This window comes from Phyllobates terribilis, unplaced genomic scaffold (assembly GCF_046119375.1).
Source record: "Phyllobates terribilis strain yellow unplaced genomic scaffold, ASM4611937v1 Scaffold_4__5_contigs__length_816908805, whole genome shotgun sequence".
NCBI lineage: Eukaryota > Metazoa > Chordata > Amphibia > Anura > Dendrobatidae > Phyllobates > Phyllobates terribilis.
Genome location: NW_027362764.1, coordinates 292,703,255 through 292,723,759, shown reverse-complemented (window position 1 = coordinate 292,723,759; position 20,505 = coordinate 292,703,255). Strand labels below are relative to the sequence as shown.

The following is a 20,505-nucleotide window of genomic DNA, read 5'->3' as shown; positions in this document are numbered from 1 at the left end:
CTTGGTGAACACAGGACGGCGTGGGAGGTTACCCTGGCGCTGGTAACCTGGAGTCTGACAACTGTGAATAAATCTGAAGACTGCACCCCCACTGTGTCCTGGAATTATTATCTGTGCCATCACCTGCACCACACTGCACAGCAAACATCTACCAAAGCACCATCTATACTGCCCTGGAGCTTAGCTCTACCTGTGGAGAGCTGAACCAACTCTGCTCCGTCACCATCAGCTCCAGCGGATCTGCACCGCAGCGGTGGCCCATATAGCCACATACCACAGGTGGCGTCACGAACATTAACTATAAAAACTTTATTTTATTCCCCTTTTATTGACCGCCCGGGGTCACGGACCGGGTCACTGCCACCGTGACATCCCCCAGCATCGACCGACCCGGCTACCGAGTACCCCACGGCCCAGGGGGCGTGTCATATACATACGATATGTGTCCTTACTTACCTAGCTTTCCTCTTGACTAGAGGAATCAACAGATGAGTTTGTCCAAGAAGACCAGCTTTGGAAAAAAGCATTGTTCTAATGGGCATTTCAAGATCTCTTGAGCCAAGAGGAAAGGTAAGAAAGGGTACATCTGTGTCTTCCTCCAGGAGATGTATTAATAAATAGATGACTGGGTAATATCATTCTCCTTGCCAATGGTAAAGTCCCTTCACACACTCACACAGTTTAACCAATAGTGACTATGTCAGATTGTAAAGAAGCTGAATTTTTAAGGTTATGTTCTCACATGGCAGACTTGTTTCAGAGATTTCGACCATTGCCTACATCAAAATGGAGATCTAAATGGAGTTGTTGCTGCAGCATGGTAAATAGAATTCTGTAAACACCAGTTAAATGAATGAGACATCTACAGAAATGTCTACGAAAATCTGCCATATTTAACATCGCTGTTACCCCTTTATACTGTATGTGTTAACCCTGAACAATTTTTTGTACAAATATTAACATTTCCTGAAAATAGAAACAAATTTGAAAATACTATGAGCTATTAGATTTTGGGGACAATTTCCCTTGAACATTAGAATAAATGTCTTCAATGATGAATTCTTGTGTCATTTTCCACTATGCACATTAATGGCATCTGGTCCTGAGCCATGAAAGTCAAAAGACGTTTTACAATTTTATGAAAGGGACTGCAGGAAGATTCTGGCTTACTGTCTATAAAAACAAAATTACATTTAAAAAGTTTTTTCCTTTGCAGAAAGAATGATGGCAACACACCTCTCCACCTGTTGTACTAAACAAGGCTCCTTTATTCTCAGCTAGTGTGTATTCATGCAGCAACTTTACATTTGAGTCTGTTGGCAGAAAATGCACAGGGGAGCTCATAGATTTCTGTGCCAGAGCAAAGTCAGCAGTACACGTGGTATATTACACATATCGAACCTCCGAAACTTTTCCTTCTATTTCCATTCATAACCCTGCTTATCACAAGCATAAGTACATACATAGTCACCAAAGTGTTTCTGCTCCTCAACAGCTGTAAGTGGGGTGCACAAAGGTGAAGAGGATATATGGGATAGCTTAGGCTAAATATACACGCAACACAAATCTTAAAGAAACATTTCAGAAGACACAGATATTCTGCTGTAAATTCTACTTAGGCGGGGGTCCCACTAGCATATGGCATCTGATGCGAGAGAATCGGATGCGATATGCTAATGACATTCGGCTCCTGCTCTGCTGCGAGCGGGAGCCGAGTGTCAGTGTACTGTGCTCCGATCCTCTCGCACAGAGAGATCACAGCACAACTACGGAGGGGACGGAGAAATCAATTTCTCCATCTCCTCTGTTGCTGGCGTCGGCAGGTATTGCACTGCACTTGGGTGATATCCGAGTGCAGTGCGATGTTTCACACGCACTCATAGGCTTATATAAGTGCGTGCGATCGAAATCCAGCATGCAATCACATCATGCTGCAATTTTTTTTCAGACCGATCACAATCCGATCAGAGCTGGAAAAAAAATTGCCACTAAGATCACCATCATAGGAATAAATTGGTCCGAATGCAATCTGATTTTTTATCGGACTGCATTCGTCCAATTTAATCGCAAGTGAGAGTGAGCCCTTAAAGGGAATTTGGCACTAGGTTTTTGCCACCTAATCTGAGAGCATCCATGATGTAGGGGCAGAGACCATGATTCCAGCGATGTGTCAATTGCTCAGTTGCTTGTTGTAATATTGATAAAATCCTTGTTTTATTTGCTCCTGATCCAGTTCTCTGAATGCTGAGCTCTGTGTAACCCCACCACTACCACTCATTGGCAGCTTTCTGTGTATAACCCCACAACTACCACTGATTGGCAGCTTTCTGTGTATAACACCACAGTTACCACTGATTGGCAGCTTTCTGTGTATAACCCCACCACTACCACTGATTGGCAGCTTTCGGTGTATAATCCCACCACTATCACTGATTTGCAGCTTTCTGTGTATAACCCCACAACTATCACTGATTGGCAGCTTTCTGTGTATAATCCCACCACTACCACTGATTGGCAGCTTTCTGTGTATAACCCCACCACTACCACTGATTGGCAGCTTTCGGTGTATAATCCCACCACTACCACTGATTGGCAGCTTTCTGTGTATAACCACACCACTACCACTGATTGGCAGTTTTCTGTGTATAATCCCAACAACTATCACTGATTTGCAGCTTTCTGTGTATAATCCCACCACTACCACTGATTGGCATCTTTTTGTGTATAATCCCACCACTACCACTGATTAGTAGCTTTCTGTGTATAATCCCACAACTACCACTGATTGGCAGCTTTCTGTGTATAATCCCACCACTACCACTGATTAGTAGCTTTCTGTGTATAATCCCACAACTACCACTGATTGGCAGCTTTCTGTGTATAACCACACCACTACCACTGATTGGCAGTTTTCTGTGTATAATCCCACCACTACCACTGATTGGCAGCTTTCTGTGTATAATCCCACCACTACCACTAATTGGCAGCTTTCTGTGTATAACCACACCACTACCACTGATTAGTAGCTTTCTGGGTATAACCACACCACTACCACTGATTGGCAGCTTTCAGTGTATAACCACACCACTACCACTGATTAGTAGCTTTCTGGGTATAACCCCACCACTACCACTGATTGGCAGCTTTCGGTGTATAATCCCACCACTACCACTGATTAGTAGCTTTCTGTGTATAACCCCACAACTACCACTGATTGGCAGCTTTCTGTGTATAACCACACCACTACCACTGATTGGCAGCTTTCTGTGTATAATCCCACCACTACCACTGATTGGCAGCTTTCTGTGTATAACCACACCACTACCACTGATTAGTAGCTTTCTGGGTATAACCCCACCACTACCACTGATTGGCAGCTTTCTGTGTATAACCACACAACTACCACTGATTAGTAGCTTTCTGTGTATAACCCCACAACAACCACTGATTGGCAGCTTTCTGTGTATAACCACACCACTACCACTGATTGGCAGCTTTCTGTGTATAATCCCACCACTACCACTGATTGGCAGCTTTCTGTGTATAACCACACCACTACCACTGATTAGTAGCTTTCTGGGTATAACCACACCACTACCACTGATTAGTAGCTTTCTGGGTATAACCCCACCACTACCATTGATTGGCAGCTTTCTGTGTATAATCCCACCACTACCACTGATTGGCAGCTTTCTGGGTATAACCCCACCACTACCACTGATTGGCAGTTTTCTGAGTATAATCCCACCACTACCACTGATTAGTAGCTTTCTGTGTATAATCCCACCACTACCACTGATTGGCAGTTTTCTGTGTATAATCCCACCACTACCACTGATTAGTAGCTTTCTGGGTATAACCCCACCACTACCACTGATTGGCAGCTTTCTGTGTATAAACACACCACTACCACTGATTAGTAGCTTTCTGGGTATAACCCCACCACTACCACTGATTGGCAGCTTTCTGTGTATAATCCCACCACTACCACTGATTAGTAGCTTTCTGTGTATAACCCCACAACTACCACTGATTGGCAGCTTTCTGTGTATAACCTGACAACTACCACTGATTGGCAGCTTTCTGTGTGTAACCCCACCACTACCACTGATTGGCAGCTTTCTGTGTATAATCCCACCACTACCACTGATTGGCAGCTTTCTGTGTATAACCACACCACTACCACTGATTAGTAGCTTTCTGGGTATAACCACACCACTACCACTGATTAGTAGCTTTCTGGGTATAACCCCACCACTACCACTGATTGGCAGCTTTCTGTGTATAATCCCACCACTACCACTGATTGGCAGCTTTCTGGGTATAACCCCACCACTACCACTGATTGGCAGTTTTCTGTGTATAATCCCACCACTACCACTGATTGGCAGCTTTCTGTGTATAATCCCACCACTACCACTGATTGGCAGTTTTCTGTGTATAATCCCACCACTACCACTGATTAGTAGCTTTCTGGGTATAACCCCACCACTACCACTGATTGGCAGCTTTCTGTGTATAACCACACCACTACCACTGATTAGTAGCTTTCTGGGTATAACCCCACCACTACCACTGATTGGCAGCTTTCTGTGTATAATCCCACCACTACCACTGATTAGTAGCTTTCTGTGTATAATCCCACAACTACCACTGATTGGCAGCTTTCTGTGTATAACCACACCACTACCACTGATTGGCAGTTTTCTGTGTATAATCCCACCACTACCACTGATTAGTAGCTTTCTGGGTATAACCACACCACTACCACTGATTGGCAGCTTTCTGTGTATAATCCCACCACTACCACTGATTGGCAGCTTTCTGTGTATAACCACACCACTACCACTGATTAGTAGCTTTCTGGGTATAACCACACCACTACCACTGATTAGTAGCTTTCTGGGTATAACCCCACCACTACCACTGATTGGCAGCTTTCTGTGTATAATCCCACCACTACCACTGATTGGCAGCTTTCTGGGTATAACCCCACCACTACCACTGATTGGCAGTTTTCTGTGTATAATCCCACCACTACCACTGATTGGCAGCTTTCCGTGTATAATCCCACCACTACCACTGATTGGCAGTTTTCTGTGTATAATCCCACCACTACCACTGATTAGTAGCTTTCTGGGTATAACCCCACCACTACCACTGATTGGCAGCTTTCTGTGTATAACCACACCACTACCACTGATTAGTAGTTTTCTGGGTATAATCCCACCACTACCACTGATTGGCAGCTTTCTGTGTATAATCCCACCACTACCACTGATTAGTAGCTTTCTGTGTATAATCCCACCACTACCACTGATTGGCAGCTTTCTGGGTATAACCCCACCACTACCACTGATTGGCAGTTTTCTGTGTATAATCCCACCACTACCACTGATTGGCAGCTTTCTGTGTATAATCCCACCACTACCACTGATTGGCAGTTTTCTGTGTATAATCCCACCACTACCACTGATTAGTAGCTTTCTGGGTATAACCCCACCACTACCACTGATTGGCAGCTTTCTGTGTATAACCACACCACTACCACTGATTAGTAGCTTTCTGGGTATAACCCCACCACTACCACTGATTGGCAGCTTTCTGTGTATAATCCCACCACTACCATTGATTAGTAGCTTTCTGTGTATAATCCCACAACTACCACTGATTGGCAGCTTTCTGTGTATAACCACACCACTACCACTGATTGGCAGTTTTCTGTGTATAATCCCACCACTACCACTGATTAGTAGCTTTCTGGGTATAACCACACCACTACCACTGATTGGCAGCTTTCTGTGTATAATCCCACCACTACCACTGATTGGCAGCTTTCTGTGTATAACCACACCACTACCACTGATTAGTAGCTTTCTGGGTATAACCACACCACTACCACTGATTAGTAGCTTTCTGGGTATAACCCCACCACTACCACTGATTGGCAGCTTTCTGTGTATAATCCCACCACTACCACTGATTGGCAGCTTTCTGGGTATAACCCCACCACTACCACTGATTGGCAGTTTTCTGTGTATAATCCCACCACTACCACTGATTGGCAGCTTTCCGTGTATAATCCCACCACTACCACTGATTGGCAGTTTTCTGTGTATAATCCCACCACTACCACTGATTAGTAGCTTTCTGGGTATAACCCCACCACTACCACTAATTGGCAGCTTTCTGTGTATAACCACACCACTACCACTGATTAGTAGCTTTCTGGGTATAACCCCACCACTACCACTGATTGGCAGCTTTCTGTGTATAATCCCACCACTACCACTGATTAGTAGCTTTCTGTGTATAATCCCACAACTACCACTGATTGGCAGCTTTCTGTGTATAACCACACCACTACCACTGATTGGCAGTTTTCTGTGTATAATCCCACCACTACCACTGATTAGTAGCTTTCTGGGTATAACCACACCACTACCACTGATTGGCAGCTTTCTGTGTATAATCCCACCACTACCACTGATTAGTAGCTTTCTGTGTATAATCCCACCACTACCACTGATCGGCAGCTTTCTGGGTATAACCCCACCACTACCACTGATTGGCAGTTTTCTGTGTATAATCCCACCACTACCACTGATTGGCAGCTTTCTGTGTATAATCCCACCACTACCACTGATTGGCAGTTTTCTGTGTATAATCCCACCACTACCACTGATTAGTAGCTTTCTGGGTATAACCCCACCACTACCACTGATTGGCAGCTTTCTGTGTATAACCACACCACTACCACTGATTAGTAGCTTTCTGGGTATAACCCCACCACTACCACTGATTGGCAGCTTTCTGTGTATAATCCCACCACTACCACTGATTAGTAGCTTTCTGTGTATAATCCCACAACTACCACTGATTGGCAGCTTTCTGTGTATAACCCCACCACTACCACTGATTGGCAGCTTTCTGTGTATAATCCCACCACTACCACTGATTAGTAGCTTTCTGTGTATAATCCCACCACTACCACTGATTGGCAGTTTTCTGTGTATAATCCCACCACTACCACTGATTAGTAGCTTTCTGGGTATAACCACACCACTACCACTGATTGGCAGCTTTCTGTGTATAATCCCACCACTACCACTGATTGGCAGCTTTCTGTGTATAACCACACCACTACCACTGATTAGTAGCTTTCTGGGTATAACCACACCACTACCACTGATTAGTAGCTTTCTGGGTATAACCCCACCACTACCACTGATTGGCAGCTTTCTGTGTATAATCCCACCACTACCACTGATTGGCAGCTTTCTGGGTATAACCCCACCACTACCAATGATTGGCAGTTTGCTGTGTATAATCCCACCACTACCACTGATTGGCAGCTTTCCGTGTATAATCCCACCACTACCACTGATTGGCAGTTTTCTGTGTATAATCCCACCACTACCACTGATTAGTAGCTTTCTGGGTATAACCCCACCACTACCACTGATTGGCAGCTTTCTGTGTATAACCACACCACTACCACTGATTAGTAGCTTTCTGGGTATAACCCCACCACTACCACTGATTGGCAGCTTTCTGTGTATAATCCCACCACTACCACTGATTAGTAGCTTTCTGTGTATAATCCCACAACTACCACTGATTGGCAGCTTTCTGTGTATAACCACACCACTACCACTGATTGGCAGTTTTCTGTGTATAATCCCACCACTACCACTGATTAGTAGCTTTCTGGGTATAACCACACCACTACCACTGATTAGCAGCTTTCTGTGTATAACCCCACAGCTACCACTGATTAGCAGCTTTCTTTGTACATGAGCAGAGAGCTGTCAATCAGTGGTGTGGATGAGGTTATACAGAGCTCATGAATATGCTTGACAACTAGGCAGAAGGCTTACCAGTCATCTTGTGATAATCTTCTACTGATAAAACAGCGATTTTATCAAAATGACACTAAGCAGCTCCGTAAGTAACACATCATTGGAATCAGGGTCTCTGCCGCTACATTATGCTGCTCTCAGATTAGGTGGCAAAAACCTGGTGACAGATTCCCTTTAAATGACAGTTCTCCATAAAACGTAATAAACACCAACTGTCATTTTCTATCTCATTAATGGGAAAATCTGTGTTCACTGATGAGAGATTTTTACCTGTGAACTGAAAATTCTGATTGAAGGAAAAAGAGGCAGATTTCTCTGAAAAGATATATTACAGAGTTCCTTATTTTTCAGGTACTAATGAACAAAATAATAAAATGATGGTTACTCTTTAACTACCCAGTCAGTGCCAAAAAACGATGAAAGCTACTGTATGCTAGACATGTTTTCAAGTCCTGATAGACCCCAGCTGAAGTCAGGGGGTGGGGAGTTCTGGTATTTCTGATGGTAAGAATAGTGCTGGAGACTGCTATTATTACTGTCTGAAATCTTGGACCCCCTGACAGACTAGCAAAAATGTCAGTATGACCAGAGTGCAACGAAAATAGATTCTAGACTTTTTTCGCCTTCTCAGTATGGTAGCCTCACAGAATTAAATGGCCTTCTCACTATAAGGGATCGCTCACACTTGTGTACAAATAATCAGTCCCATTATCATCCAGGAGAGTGGGACGATTTTTTCTCACTTGTCATCCGTGTGCAGTCCTTATGTAATCCGTTTTTTTACTCAGCAGCTATTCATCTTTTAAAGGGCCATTCACAGTTTCCTATGCTACAGAATTGTAATGTATCCATAAAACTCGGAGGCAAGGAAATCGCACCCTGCTGTGATTTTTTTTATCATGGCAAATACAGCAAAGAAAAAATATGCAGATTTTTTATCGGACTGCACTCATCTGATTTATGCGCAAGTGTGAGCGAACCCTAAGGGCTCATACAGACTAGTATATAAATTGGACGAGTGCTATTGGATTTTTGTAGGATAGCACACAGACAGCACACTAACTCCCAGCATTCAATACGACTGTTCAGCTGAATGATTTTTCTCTTGTTCCAACCATCCATGAGAAAAAAACTGCAGCATGTACTTCTTTGGTCCGATTTACGAACCAGAATGGTGCATGTAAATGGCTGTCAGTTCCTGCACTTGTTTGATATTCGGAAGAGCACACGGATCTGCACTCAGAGCCATTCATGTCTGTGATTTGCAGAGGTGACAGGCCAGAGTTTACGTACGCTTGTCTGTAGCCAGCATTAAAGGGGTTGTCCACTACTCAATTGCTATAATCCCACTTATAAAATAATAACAGCCAATACTCACCCCCGGTTCCGGCACCGTTCCAGCGATGACGGCACTGGCTCATGTTACGTTGATATATCATGTGAGCCCTGCAGTCAATTAGCAGTGGCGTCACTTTCACTTTCTTTCGACGAAACTGACAACCCGATGAAGTGAGAGCTGCTGCTGCTCTCTGTCTTCCTCCGACTTTCGGTTACGTCTGAAGGAAGTGAGAGTGATGCGGCCACTGACTGGGCGCAGGGCAATATCAAGTCCAGGGAGAGCCAGTGCTGTCATTACTGGAATGGTGCCGGCACCGGAGGTGAGTATTGGCTGTTGTTATTTTATAAATGGAATATAGCAATTAAAAAGGGGTTGTCCAAGTAATAGAAACCCCTTTAAAGAGCATTAAAGAAATTGAAGCCTGTTATTTACTTGATATTAGTATTCGGTCCTAATCTGAGATGGGAGCACATCAACTCTAGACAGCTGACATACATCCCTGGAAATAATAGTGTACATAGGGTGCATATATTTTAATTGATAGTATCATTAGAAAAATAAAGATGCTGGCCCACATTTATCAAAAATAACATAATTTGCACCAAATCTTTAGTGCATTCACTTCTCCGCCGACACTCAAATACATGAAAGGGTACCTGTCACCATGAAAATACTTTCCAATCTGCAGACAATGTTACAGAGCAGGAAGAGCTGAGTAGATTGATATGAAGTTTTGTGAGAAAAGATCCAGTATAACCCGTGGTTTAATCATTTTAACCTCTGCTCTTTCTGGGATTTTCTGTCCAGTGGGGGTGACAGGTTCCCTTTTGTGGTAAATTTGGCACAAGTTGTTGCCTGTTCAATTTTTTAAGCATGTTTAGTGCTCCTCCTAATGTTAGAAAAGACTGAGAAACCAACATGTCAAGCTATGACTTTTTATGCAGGTTATAAATTAAGGTTGCAACATAAATGTATATGTTCCATGTGTTTTTAAGACAGCTATGGCCTCTCTAGAGCATGCAACTTTTTCCAAATTTAATATAAAAATGCATTAAAAAATATGGTAAATCATACTTCACTCCAAACGGTTAATTGGGCCCTTTTTCTTTTCATTTTAAAATTTTGGAGCAGGTACTTACTATGGTGTATTAAATCTCTTAAAAAGATTATTAAATTTGGCACATACCAAAACAAAACAAAATGTCACAAATTGCTCAGAATTTTGAGTGCAAACACAAGGATAAATGCCCCTCGTTATACACAATGACAAATGCCCCTTGTTAGACACAATGAGAAATGTCCCTCGTTCTCGGGTTGGCCCACTAAGAATATTTATCTCGTATCCATAGGACAGATGATACAAGTGGGATCAATGGTGCTCTCATTGCTGAGGCCACTATTGATAACAAGAATGCTTTCTTATCTGGAAAAAAAAGGCATTCTAACAAAACAGGGACATATAACAACTACTGGACAAGAGGAGGCAGCAATGTGAGGAGAACGGTAAAAGTTGAAATAAGCCATAGCATGATGTTGAGGTCAGTCTGGACTGGGTCCCCCATCTCATAGCAGCTACATTGGATTCCGCTCTGATATGTGCACTAATGCCACTATGCGTTCATACAAATATCTACATTGCTGAAAATCTTTGGCAATACATGGAAATCATATTTGCTCATTTTAAAGCTATACTTTTATCTGTTTTCAAATTTTGGTTTTGGGTCCTTTAGTAAATTAAAATATTCTGAAAATGTTATGATATTTAGAGAAGCATGTAACTAATGATGTAATGTTACAGAATTTAGAGTTGAGGCCTTTATGTAGAGACTTTGACATATTGATTCTATATTTGGGAAGGCTAAGAACTCACAAACTGTGGTGAGCAGGTGCAACTTCTATATGCATGTTGTTCTCCATACAATGTCGGCTTTGTTTCCTAAAGAGCTTCAAGTTATTTTTGTGTCTCTCAGTCAATGAGCAATTCAAGCACTGGCAACAGTCTTAAAATTCTAAAAAAACAACCTATTGTGTTCAAAACAAATGTGCTAACAGTAAAAGACTGTACAGGAAACGTTTTGTAGAACCCATAAAATTGTTAGGAATAGCCAGTAATCAAGTTAGTTTAGGAACACAGCGAACAGTTCAAAGACAGTGCAGATACTAATGTTCTTTTAGGCTAAATTCACACTGCCTTCAGGCAAATGTATGCAACTGTATTCGTACAGATGTGCAGTTTTCTGCCACTAGGAAAATATATAATGCAAGATATTGTTGTATTAAAATGTGCAGCCGACCTTTAAATACAGCACTGAACTCTCAATGCAAATGAATGGACAGTTTTCTGGATGGGGAGACTGGAGTAAGCCGCTGTCAGACAACTTTGATAGCAGCTTATCTCCACTGACAATGAAAGGATCAGACATGTTGAATTTGTCACAAAAATGGAGGGTATCAGTCAGTCTTAGGGTATGTGCACACAGTGCGTTTTTTATGCGTTTTTGCTGTGGCAAATCCGCACGGATATTAGCCCAAAAACACATTGCTTTTTCTGCCTGTGAGCGGCGCTATCCTTGGCCGACAAGTGAGGCGTGACTCAGCGCTGGGGTCCCCCGGTGGCTGCTGGGTTGTGGGCGAGGTTACCCCCCACGTCACACCCAGCATCCACCGCGCGCTTGCCCAATGAATGGGGAGAGGCAGAGAACGTGGTGGATGCCAGGTGTGACGCAGGGGAGTAACCCCGCCCACAGCCTGGCATCCACCGTGGAACCAGGAAGACAGAGACCCCCAGCTGCTGCCAGCACTTGTCGTGACGTCAGCGGATGTCAGAGCCGGGGGTCACGTGATGCCTGTGAGCGGCCAGTGAAAGCGCCGCACACAGGCAATATCTGCAATGTAAGCTAATTACAAAAATCCTTAGGGGTCCCGGGGGAATACATTGGGGGGGGGGTAATCTAAAGTACTGGACAACCCCTTTCAGGTTTCTCATTCACTTTGATGGCATCAGGTTTTGCCACAAATCAGCACAGAAAAAAGCGTGACAAAAAAGCACCAAATTTGCAACGTGTGCACACAATCTTAGGGGCCTTTCATACATCAGTGTTTTGAGTTTGTGTAGTGTTCGTTTCCACACGTACCGGAGACACTTACACTCGTAGGCACATGTCAGTGTGTTTCCACGGATCGTGTGTCCATGGGCAAAACACGCTGATATGTCCATTTTTTTCTCGCAGCAATGTCCCGCACAGGTGCACAGTGATGACACACGGATTACATCTGTGTGTCATCCGTGTGACACGTACCGATGCCTGGGAATCAGCGGTACAGTGAGCGCTGTTCCCAAGCGCAGGGTGCAGAACGCTGCCCTCATCATTGTCCCCTGCCGGCGCTGCGATCAGCGCGAACAAGAGACAATGATGAGAGTTGTAGTCTGCTCCCACTGTGTCCTGGTGTAAAAATAAGAATAAAATAAAAAATCCTTATACTCCCCTGTCCGAAGATGTCCCCCACTGTAATCCACCTGACCGCTCACGCCGAGAAGCCGTGAAGAATGACTCACCCCAGCGAGTGGTCCCCTGTCTTCCGCAGAGCTCACTGTGTGACAGGACACCGCTCGCTGCAGCGAGTCATTCTCCCTGACTCCTCGGCATGAGCGGTCAGATGGATTACAACGGAGGACATCTTCGGAGAGGGGAGTATAAGGATTTTTCATTTTATTCTTATTTTTACACCAGGACACAGTGGGAACAGAATACTACTCTCAACATTATCCCTTGCTTGTGCTGATTGCAGCGCCGGCAGGGGACAATGATGAGGGCAGTGTTCAGCACCCGGCACTTGGGAACAGTGCTAACTGTAGCGCTGATTCCCAGGCGCCGTTACGTGTGATCCTGATGCGCACACGGTTGCCACACATGTGCATCTCTGGTACTGAAAGACGCCTTAGTCTAATGTGTATGGGCACCTTAAATGCCAACCCTATCCATCAACACACTGATATTAAGATCACAATATTCAGAAGCACAGGGAAAAACATTTTATCTTCACTACTCAACATTAAAAATTGCAACACCAAGAAGGAAAATGCATGGAAATATGAAAATCACAGGATCAATAGACATGTTAATGATATGCAAATGATGAAAAAATAGAAACAACATCTTCAAAACATCTCGATTTATTCAGTTTTGAGCCACGTGCAGAAATACACGCACTTACATGTCTTGGCTGCTATCAGTTAGGTTACTAATGGTTGTCCGTGGAATATTTTTCCACGCTTAAGGCACTTTGGCATGCAAATTATCACGTTTCACTGCTGCTAGCTCTCTGAAATTGTCAACCTATCAACTCCCAGATGTGCTCGATGGGAAACAAGTCGGAGGCGCTGTAGCCCATTGTAGAATGTTTAGGCTATGTAGGCTGCTCTCAGTAGCATGAGCAACATGTGGCCTGGCGTTGTTGTGTTGAAAATAGGTCTTTGGACACTTTGGAGAAATGGCTGTACCTAATCAATGTAGTGCCAAGCTGTTACCACGTCTACCTGGTGTTAAAACTATGACACCTCAAACCATAATCCCAGGAGTAGGATCTGTGTGATGTTCCTTCATGAAGGCATTACAATGATTTGGTCGTGAAGCCAGAGGTATGGCCAATGCTCCAAAGTCTTCGAGAAGCTGTTTTCCAACAAGACAACGCCAGAACCGCATGTTGCTCATGTTACTGTGAGCAGACTGAGAGGTCTAAACATGCTGCCATGGACTGCAGCATCTCTGGACTCCAGCAATTGCAAAGGCAGCTACAAGCAGCGGATCTTGATGATTTGCAAACCCAAGATAATTTAGCGTGGCAGAACATTCCTCAGACAACCATTAATAATCTAATTGATAGCATGCCAAATAGTGCAAGTATTTCCACGCATGGAGCTCATACTCAAAATTTTGTTTTAATTTTTTTAATCACTTGCATACCAATCGCTCCTTCATGACATATGATGTATATTTACATCATACTTTGATGCGGGCTTGCAAGCCAAGCCTGCATCTTTTCCGGCAAATGATAGCTAATCTTCCAGCCTTCGGACAAATCGCTTACATCGGGAGAAAGTGAGCGCTGCTGCCCTCTATCTTCCTCTGGATATATGTAATATGTCTGAAGGTGGTTAGAGAGAAGCGGTCGCTAATTAACCGCAGTGTTCGCGTGACATTATACTAGTAAGTGATCGCCCGGAGAGATAATGCCGACACCATTCGAACGGCGCCGGCATGGGAGATGTTGTTATTTTAAAAGGGGTAAACATATGGATTGAGAAGAGTTTGTCCCGAGTAGTGTACAACCTCTTTAAGGAACCTGTTAACATATATCTCAACAACAATCATTTCACACCTTCAGTTGGGTTTAGACATTGATAGGGAGAGACAGAGTTACCACTGTGGCCTCAAAATAGATCCCTGCACCTTTTATGCTAATATAATATTTATTGCATTGACCACATATTAAGCAGCTTCATTGCCAAATATAAACTTCAATGTAAGGCCCCCGTGTACATGATGGTATTTCTGATTCATATCACACAGATCCTAAACACATCAGTAATGCATTTCAATGGAGTCATATATGCAGAATATATAAAAACCCTAAACAGCATTTTTTTTTATGTAAATTCATGTAAGGAAAATCCACATATATACTGGACATAATGTTATTTATTGCATTAACCACATATTAAGCAGCTTCATTGCCAAATATAAACTTCAATGTAAGGCCCCCGTGTACATGATGGTATTTCTGATTCATATCACACAGATCCTAAACACATCAGTAATGCATTTCAATGGAGTCATATATGCAGAATATATAAAACCCTAAACAGCATTTTTTTTTAATGTAAATTCATGTAAGGAAAATCCACATATATACTGGACATAATGTTATAGGGAACCACTTGATTCATCAATTGGCGCCTCACCTACATTACAAGAAATAAGTTAATTTTCTCTAAAATATAAAACCCAAATGAGACCTACCTAGCTGTCAGGCGCATGCAGTATTACACGCCTGAGTTATAGCACCAGTGATATAGGGCATCACATCTATTTCTTTGCTATCACACCCAGATATGATATGCTGTGATAGCAGAAGTGTTACTTACCCAACTGGCTGTTTTTGGGACACATCCATGGCGATCTCTTGTAAAATATCTTCACAAAATCCTTTTTTCAAATCGAGGAGCATCCAATCACCATAATATTCCTTCCCAGCCACTGTGGTTTGTTACCTGAAATTATGGGACATCCCTGAGCTGAAAAAGAAAAGTATACACAAAGCTGTTAGGGTTTTTATTCTGCTGAGTGTTTCATCTTTCTACGTCTGTAAGACAAAGACACTTTCAGTTATATAATGTTTGCACAAGTTAAAATAGTCAATTTGGCATGCTTCATTACCTCCTCTCTAAACTCAGAATGCCATGGCCGGTTATTCTGAATAAGAAGATCACACGCCTTACTCAAAATAAAGATACACATGCCGATAATTCAGTGTAGCACAGCAGCATGTGATATCTGCTTCAGGAAAATAGCTAAAACTAGACATTGGTGAGAAAGCCCATCACCCAATAGGATTACCTAGTATGTTGCAAGATGGAAACATTATGAAATGCACTGTTCAGGCATTAGGATTTTTAGAGGGGCTCTATCAATTAGTTGGAGTAGGGAAAGTCTCTGTCTCTCCGGAGAGTCCATCACTCGCATTACATGGATGGCATCATTTAATGTTAATTTCCCCTGTGATGAGTCTGCAGGGCAATTAAACACTTGCTGCTCACTTTCCCCACAGATTACAGATGATCTCTGGGAGTCACACCATGTGATCGGGTTATTTTTCACGATCGCTTAAAGGAAACTTGGCAATGGGATTTACCCATATAATATTATTAGGAGTGCTTAGGGCAGCACGGTGGCTCAGTGGTTAGCACTGCAGCCTTGCAGCGCTGGGGTCCTGGGTTTAAATCCCACCAAGGACAACATCTGCAAGGAGTTTGTATGTTCTCCCTGTGTTTCCTCCTACACTCCAAAGTCATACTGATAGGGAATGTAGTTTGTGAGCCCCAATGGGGACAGTGCCCATAATGTCTGAATTGTAAAGCTCTGCAGAATATGTTGGCACTATATAAATAAAAAGATTATTATTATTATCAGGCTCCTAATAATGTTTTTAATGATCCCTTTATTACAACTGTTACTGCAGTCTTTATAAAAATAATGTTTAATCTTGGCGACAAGTCTGGGGGCGCCATTACTCATCTGTGCTGGTATCACACCCACAGGGGCACGATTGACAAGTGTGCAGGAATGAGAAGTCTGGAGTACATTTCTATCGTAATTCTCTAGTGATGAGCGGGTCAGCGGTGCTCGGCCACGCCCTCTCAACTAAACTCCACCCACTTTTTAAAAAGTCACGGGACATGCATAATACTGCTAAAAGTCACAAAATGTTTGCAACATTTCAAATATTTTTACACCAGAATTCTGGCTAATGGCGCAGTCAGACGGCCATATAAATCAGACCAAGATCGGAACACAGTCCACAGACTGGCCGGCGGCTCTCCTGACCCGAGAGTGACAGCTGCATAGAAATATATGAAGCTTTCAAACTCAGGTCAGGAGAGCCGCCAGTCAGTCCGTGCACTGCATTCCGATCTTGGTCCAATTTATACAGCCGTCTGACTGTGCCCTAAGACTGATAAATCATGGCCCAAGTGTTTGGCCTAATGCTTTTTGCTGCATTTTTCATTGCTGCCAAATGTTAGTTTGAAGTCAGTAAGGAAATAAATGCACTTCAAAGAGTGTGTTTTTGTGGTGTTTTCTTGTTAGTGCATTTTACATTTTTTTCAGACATTTTCACAAATGTTTGTTTATATGACAGGAAAACAAACAAACAAAAAAAACATAAAAAACCAAGAAAGTTAGGGCATGTGCACACAATGGAACCCACCTGAAAAAGCAATAAAAAACGCTACAAAGTCTAAAAATATGCAGTGCAATGTAAAAACAACTTGCATTTGTCCTATCTTTTGTCACTTCTTTTACCCGATTCGCAGCTTTGAATGTAAAAAGAATTGGGATGTTCATTCTTTGGGCGGCTTTCACTTGGAGGCTGCTCGCTATTTAATGGTTAAATTCTAACAAAAAAGACACCAGCAGCGGAGGCACTGCAAAGTGGCGGAAATAACACCAAAGAAGACGCTACAGAAAAATCACCACCGGCGTTTCCTTGAAGAGTCTTTGGTAACTTGGTGAATACTTGGCGTCTAAAAGACATTATGTGCATATACCCTTACAGGGTACAGTATCTGACGCCCAAAAGAAAACTGCGTGTAAAGGGTATGTGCACTAGGGCTGTGGAGTCGGTGTCCATTTTGGTGGAGTTGGAATCGGAGTTGGTATAAAATGGACCGACTCCAACTCCTAAAATATATAATAAATTGGGTACAGTAGTTCAATGCAGTTTGTGGGGAATATTTTTTCATAAGAATTTGGGAAAGTTATGAAATGTCCTATAAATGTCTGTCCTATTCCTGATCTAAGGGTCTAGACTTTTAGCTGAGATGAATCTGTGCTACAGTAAATTTATCACTTAAACATGAGCCATGTATGAGGGAATCAGAGTTGTGGAGTCGGTGTTGGAGTCGGTGTCATGGAAATTGAGGAGTTGGAGTCGAAGGTTTGGCTTCCTGACTCCACAGCACTGATGTGCACACAACACGTCTTTTTCGGGTGAGCAAACCCACTGAATTTTTCAAGAGGGAGACATTTCAGGAAACTGTATGTTTTACCCTTTTTAGCATCTTTTTTACTGCTGTTTTCCTGACTTTTTTAGTAACTCCATTCAATGATGAAGAAACGTCTGATTTTTTCCAGCAAAAATGCTGGCGATATGTTCCAAAAGATACATGGGGTGTCTCTTGAGGCTTCCGATTGATTTCTATTATAATGTTTAGGCCATGGCCCCACTATTAGTATTTGGTCAGTATTTTTTCAGGAGTGGAAGCCAAAACCAGGTGAGGAACAATCAGAGAAAAGGTATAATAGAAACAAGTCACCAATTCTGCATTTATCACCCACTACTGGTTTTGGCTCCCACTCCTGAGAAAATATACTGACTGAATACTGATAGTGGGGCTGTGGCCCTAGAGTGTTTTCAGGGCTGAAAACCCCTGAAGAATGATCAGCTCACTTCTTTTAACTACTCAGTGTCTATTGAGCCTTTAAGCAGTTAAATGCTGCTCAAAAGACTGAATAAATGAACACCAAGTCGCTTTTACATAGGAATGCATTATATGGCAGCACTTCTTCAGGCGGTTTTCACAGCGGAATCTGCCTGAAAAAGACGTTGTGTGCAGTCACCTTAAGGAGTCTATTACTGCTGTTACTGGAATGGCTCCTAGGTGAAGAAGAGAAGAAGGAAAGAAAAAGGTGAAAGAAAACAGGAGCGGAGCAGCTGCCCATAGCAACCAACGACAGCGCTGCTTTCATTTCTAATCTGCTTTAGAAATATGAAAGCTGACATCTGATTGGTGGCTATGATGAAGGGCTCCAGTCTTCCTGGGCTTGTGGTGATGCCATTGCCTACTGGCACCTAATGACAGGCACAGAAAAGCTCCATTCACTTTGGATGGTTTACAGCATTTGATACATGGACTCCAATTCCTGGGAAGCTGGTGTAACCGAGTGGAGGTGGTCCCTAAGATTCAGGTGGTCTTGGTGAGAGAACCTGAGAGGGCCGCAGTGGTACAGCGGAGACGTGCACAGGCATGGCACCAAGAATTCATATTTTGAGACCTTTCAGGCCAGAGGCCATCAGTATGCCCATGCATGTTACCAGTCTTTGCTTTTCACTTTTATCGTATCATAAATAATAAATCCATCACAGAAAGCCAGTAAAGACGCCCGCCATCCATGACATAGGCTGCTGGGCATGAAACACATAAGAAAATTGAAAATGTGGCCACAAAAATCGCCTTGGGGAACCGAGGAGCATATATGATGTGGCACAAGGTGCTAATGATACCTGGCACCGTGCACCAGTCACACTGGCAGAAGTGCTGCTACCAGTCAGAAAGCTGCCCCATATGTGACAGAAGGGGCCCTGATAAACTACACAGGACCTGCCCCCAGCAACCCTGCAGAACAACACAAGCACATGGTAACAGGACACCCAGCACACACGGCCGGGGCACGGCGGCAACAGGTGCCTCTGTCTGCCAAGCCCTCAGCACAGCCTCAGGAGCGCGGCGCTTACCTGGCAGCAGCCGGGCCGGGAGTGCAGGGGTTAACCGCGGACTCCCGGGGACCCGCAATCCCGTCAGCTGTCAGTCGGGAGCACCGGTTCCTGCTCGGGTGTTATTACCAGCCCTCCTCGTACTGTTGTGTCCCTGTAATCTCCAGAGACTGTAGCCCTTCCCCCGCCCCTTGGCAGCAGCTGCCAGCCCTGTGGAAGAGCAGCTTACTTTCCCAAGCCCTCCCCTCCAGGCTGCACTGTGCGAGTGTGACCCCTGCAGGGGAGGGAGGGCGCAGCATGGGGGGCATGGTATGGGGGGCACTAGCCAGGCTAGTCCCCGCACTGCAGAATGAGCCTCAGTCTAGCTGAATATCACATCAGTAACACCCTGGAAGCTAACCATGCATCAGATCTACAGTTTTCCACAATTACCAAATTTCAGTCTGGCACCGAGGTGTTGTGTCCGGTGGCACCCAGGAGCGCGCCATGTGCATGGCAGAGATTTTGCCCTCTCATATAAATTCTGGAAATCTCTTTTTCAAAGAGTTTGCAATTTTTCTTTTGTAATTCTTATTCTCCTTCACAGGTCCTGGTGATTCCTGTACAGGAGAAGCCAGTACTGGTGAGATGGTACCCACATCCCCTCTTCAGGACTGTAACCCTCCAGTGTACCAAATACTGAAGAGACCACGAACCCAGAGTGAATCCATGATCTTAGCTGTCTGAAACTCCAAATTCCCATCAGCCATGACCAGAGACAAAGGCAGTGGTGATGGTTCAGAGGACAATGTGTTGTTTGATCCCATTATCAATCCTAAAAGTAGATGACAGCACAAGGCGAAATGCTACAGGATTGATGACGGCCACAATTTTGTAAGAACCGATGAAGCTGGGATCCAGTTCCAAGAGGGAACCTTCAACTTAACCCTTCAACCCCCGAGCCTGTTTTCACCTTCATGACCAGGCCAAATTCCACAATTCTGACCACTGTCACTTTATGAAGTAATAACTCTGGAACACTTCAACGGATCC

The 20,505-nt window shown here is 43.7% G+C and overlaps 1 protein-coding gene across 1 annotated transcript in view; it reads right to left on the bottom strand.

The window, feature by feature from the left end:
* Positions 1–19,677, bottom strand: part of COBL (cordon-bleu WH2 repeat protein) — a 694,630-nt gene extending 674,953 nt beyond the window's left edge. The window contains exons 1-2 of the mRNA XM_073678323.1: positions 19,495–19,677; positions 15,347–15,496 (exon numbers count right to left, since the gene is read on the bottom strand). Of these exons, the coding sequence (XP_073534424.1) occupies positions 15,347–15,429 (83 nt within the window). The 5' untranslated portion in view covers positions 15,430–15,496; positions 19,495–19,677. The remainder of the gene's footprint in view (positions 1–15,346; positions 15,497–19,494) is intronic.
* Positions 19,678–20,505: the final 828 nt, after the last annotated feature.